Source organism: Lygodium microphyllum, chromosome 19 (assembly GCF_053477565.2).
Source record: "Lygodium microphyllum isolate KBCC chromosome 19, Lygodium_microphyllum_v1.1.10, whole genome shotgun sequence".
Classification (NCBI taxonomy): domain Eukaryota; kingdom Viridiplantae; phylum Streptophyta; class Polypodiopsida; order Schizaeales; family Lygodiaceae; genus Lygodium; species Lygodium microphyllum.
Window position 1 is genome coordinate 100,057,085 of NC_141153.1, and position 4,332 is coordinate 100,061,416.

General features: G+C 42.8%; 1 protein-coding gene across 1 annotated transcript; it reads right to left on the reverse strand.

The window, feature by feature from the left end:
- Positions 1-564: 564 nt before the first annotated feature.
- On the reverse strand, positions 565-3,946 carry LOC148020201 (protein ROOT PRIMORDIUM DEFECTIVE 1-like). The gene has a single exon (XM_087700511.1). It carries the CDS (start codon positions 3,543-3,545, stop codon positions 1,845-1,847), a length of 1,701 nt encoding a protein of 566 aa, XP_087556637.1. The 5' UTR covers positions 3,546-3,946; the 3' UTR covers positions 565-1,844.
- Positions 3,947-4,332: the final 386 nt, after the last annotated feature.

Sequence of the window (4,332 nt, forward strand, 5' to 3'; positions counted from 1 at the left end):
CAAAAGATTGTGCTTGCTAAACTAAGCACTAGGCTTAGTAAGACTATCAACAATCATCCAAGGGCAAATAGTAGGTAAAGAGAGGTAATCTGGGCACTGCGCTTAGTAAGAGTATCAACAAGAAGGCTATCTTCCAATCATGGAATCTGCTTATAATATTGCTAGGCATGCAACAATTGAGTATAGTCCATTCATGATTATTGGATGGAGAATTTGCATATGCTTCGATGCAATGAGAAGGTTACAGTTGGAGAGAGAGAGGTGGAGAGCAAATGAGGTATAAAAGCAGGCTAACAGTACTGGCAAACAATGTGGCCTCTCAATAAGGAAGGGGTTTTATCTGCTAGGAGTCTCTTGCACATTAAGTAGGTCTAGAAGACTATAGACAATGGCTTAAAGAACCTTCTCCACTCCCAACCAACACTTCATTTTACTCAAATCACACATTGAAAAGGAAACATGAAGAGCAGTAGATCAATATCAAGGTAAGTTTTAGAGCATATTAAGGAACAATTAGAACACATACTTCTTTTGGAGCATAGTGTGGAACAAGTGACACTCATACTACTTTTGGCTACTAGCTCATAGTGACCCCCCATAACTGGCTGAGATGAGAAAGAACTATGGTCTAGAATCCTGTAACGACCAAGCAATATTCTCAATGTCCTATGGGGCTCTAGAAATATTCAGATGGTAACACCAACCATTAAATTCATCACATGGGGTCAACTAAAGCTCTCCTTAACCTGAACCCTGCCACTAGCATGAGTCTTTAGTGGTGTCGTTGTTAGGGACCAATGACTGGCATCCTCATTGCAGATGTGATTTTCAAGCACAAGTGAACCTCTCAAAAGCCAGAAAAAGGGGTGGGCTACACATACCAATCAGTATCATAACTTGGAATACTTTTAATGGGATGCTGAATGAGAGGACAGCAGGCTATGCCTCTTTTACATCCACATGGGAAGTTCATTCATACTTCATCTGAGTCCAAGATTATGTAGTGCAGTCATTCATACTTTCATCCCAGTGCAAGAGTTTGCAACATGCTTCTTTAGGTCATCAAGTTGGGATGCATTAATTTCCTTCAATGGTGACATGGTTTAGTACTTCTCCCCAACTCAAAGGTAGAGCTTTGAAGTGGGGATACAAGACGGTCAACCATCATCATTGTTTTGCACACTTTCAGATCAATACGATTGGATGATTGTTTTCTCTAAAATTCCTGCAATAGTGATAAGGCCTGCAAAAGCCAACAGTCCATGCCAGTGACTGCCACTGACAGCAATCTAACTCCTGCCCCCAAAACAACAGCATGGATTATAATTTTATCTACCCCTGACCAGTTAAATGAAGACATTATTGGGAGATCAAATTATACAAGTTTAGCAATGACCAGCATGAAACATTGTACAAGCACGTGAAAGATCTAGAGGTTGTGACAAAACAGTCACACAGCCTAGAGAGAAGCTTATTCTCATTAGTTGCTCCAAAATACATCTCAGAACTCGACATTGCGGTATATCAATTGGCAAATGATTTGCCAAACAATCAGAGATTATAACTGTCTGAGAATCCAATTTTCTACATCTCAAAGTCACTTGCGCAAGCCAAAATCCCATCATTTGCAATTGCACTAGATTGATCACATCTCTGTAAGCACAGCTCATGCAACATCAGTCCAATACTCATCCAAGCTTATAGATAACACAGAAGCAACCAGCACAGAAAACCTGTGAGTGAAGCAGTTACATTAGGCTGCTACCTAGTCGAAGCAATTTGCCAAGATCAAGTACGACTTCATGCCTGTTAAGAGTTCCATGAGCAACCTTTTCACCCTCACCTCAGCCCTTGGCCTGGGCACTTACCTGAACATCAGCAGCCTTACACTCATCATCATCTTCATCCTCATCCTTGTCCTCTTGGCGTTCTCCTTCTTCCTGGCTCTCTTCCTCTTCGCCCCCATCCACAAAGTCAACATCTGTGCATTCATCATCCTCACTGACCTCTTCAGCCTCATCTTTATCCTCATCATCATCTTCATTTGAATTGTAACCATCCTCATCCTCCTCTGTGCATTCATTATCCCCACTCACATCTTCAACCTCATCTTTATCCTCACCGCTATCATCTTCACTTAAATTGTGACCAACAGTCCCCTCCATCTCATTTGCACTCTCATATTCCTCTCTTTGACCATGATCACTCCTATCCCTATTCCCTCTACTCTCATCTCGACTTGTTACTTCCCAATAGTCATGAATACTTCGCCTCTTACCATGCTTTTTGTCATCTACTGTTATAAAATTCATATTTTCAACTTCTTTTTTCCGCATTTTATAGGTCACCCTGCATGCTCGAATAAGCTCCAGATACTTCTCTTTTACATGAAGCAGGGGATCCTTTTCTGCCACTTCTCCCTTTGTGAATGCCTCTCTTAAAAATATGGTATGGACATTGCATTTGATAGACATATAAAATATCCCAGGATGCTGCAGTACGGATTTTCCCACCTTTTGAGGAAGCTTGAACTCCTCTCTAAGAAGCGCTAACCGATCAACTTGAGTCCTCTTCCCCACACATATGTGCAAAAATTCATGTATTACTGCAACTGCACGCTTGTAAGCCTCTGCAGAGTTCAAATCTAGGTCTGTTGTGTCCTCATAAGGAGATCGATAAGCGAGCCTTTGAAAAGTTCTCAGTTTATATCTGATCGATGTTTTTATCCTGAAGCCAGGAGGGAAGTTGATGGGAAATGAATAAGCATGTGAAAGTGACTTTTCCCTCCTGAATTTCTCAATAGCTGGAACTGCAAACTGAGGATCCCACTCCATGAGCCTAATTCGAGGCATAAAATCTTTCTTACCTACATCTCTTGGAGATTTAACAAGCTTGAACAGATGGGGGTTGGCTTTGATCACACTTTTCTTGAAGTCCTCAGGCAAGCCCAGCTCATCTTGAAGTTGAGAGATTTTGCCTAGCTCAATTCTCCGGGTATAAGACATCATAAGCACCTTTCTAAGCCGTACAACAGCAGAGTCTACCATTTGTTTCTTCACATGCTTCTCCACTTCCATCAACTCTATCACAGGCTTTGCCACTGTGACCCAGTACTCCATCTCATCCGGGGGCCGCTCAATTATGACAAAATGAGGGTATTTTCTGATAACATCACTAGCTCGTAGAGGCTTTATAATGCCAAATTGCTTGGCTCTCCTTATGACAAACCTGTAGAGCGCCTTCTGCCCTGGGTGCTTCATCAAATAGGCAACCAATCGCTTCATAATCCTCAGTGGCTTCTCTTCATCCATCTTATCCTCAAAGTGAGAGTCTCTCTTCTTGTTCATTAAAAGCTTGTTTTTTGTGATCTTATTATAAACAACGCATCTGTACTGCATAAGGGAATGGCTTCCACACTCATTGAAAACAGGGGACAGCAATCGAGGCTCGTACAGCGGTAGCTCTGTCTTGGCAACACGAGAAAACGGCGGCATACGGCGTACGGCCACTCCAACGGCACGGAATGACCACATGGTATGAAGCATTCAGTTCCCCTGAGTGGAAGAAGCATCATGCTTCTACATGACCAGAATCGATGCCTGGACAAATGCCTGCTGGAATGGAAATCACTCACAAGGTAACTGCAAGTGAGTGCACCATTCCATGACGCAGATCCATGCTGTATGATGCCCCTCCCGTATGTGAGGTGCAGAAGTAACAGAGCTGGCCCAGCTTGCTCTGTTAGGCTGTCGCGTTGACATGGCGTGTGAGACTCGAGAGCTGCAGTGCCATGACATGCGAGGCTGCAAGCAAGCTTTAACCCCCTAAGGAACCCTCTTCTTTTTTCTGCATATCTATAGTTAACCTTTGCATATGAGATTAAACCGCCTCCTTTCCTGCACATTTATACATTAACCTAACCTTTGAATTATAAGCGCCGAGCCGTCTTGAGCATGCAAGGCAAGCATAGTGAAATGCTAAGGTCCCACCAAGAGGCAGCTCTATCGACATGGATTTGGTGATAGGTAGGAGAGACAACGAAATACTCCACTTTCAAAGGAGAGAATGTGTGTTCACTACTTGATTTACCTAGCTGTTCATTAACGCGTGGCATTTGCTTTGGGAAGTCGATGTAGTACCCCTATTTTTAGAGGGACTACATTGCCTCAGTGCAGTCCTGAGAAAGATGCTAGTTGGTGGGTTCAAAAGGTCACAATCGTAAAGTCAAGCTTCCATGCCTCTATTTTCTTGGACTTTGTCGACTCATACACCTAGGCATGACCCTACTCTAAAACAGCAACTCATGAGAAGAACCAAGTTGTTTTTCTTTTA

What these genes read in the sequence shown, in the direction of transcription:
- LOC148020201 (XM_087700511.1), bottom strand. Translation starts at nt 3,545, where the DNA reads ATGCTTCATACCATGTGGTCATTCCGTGCCGTTGGAGTGGCCGTACGC.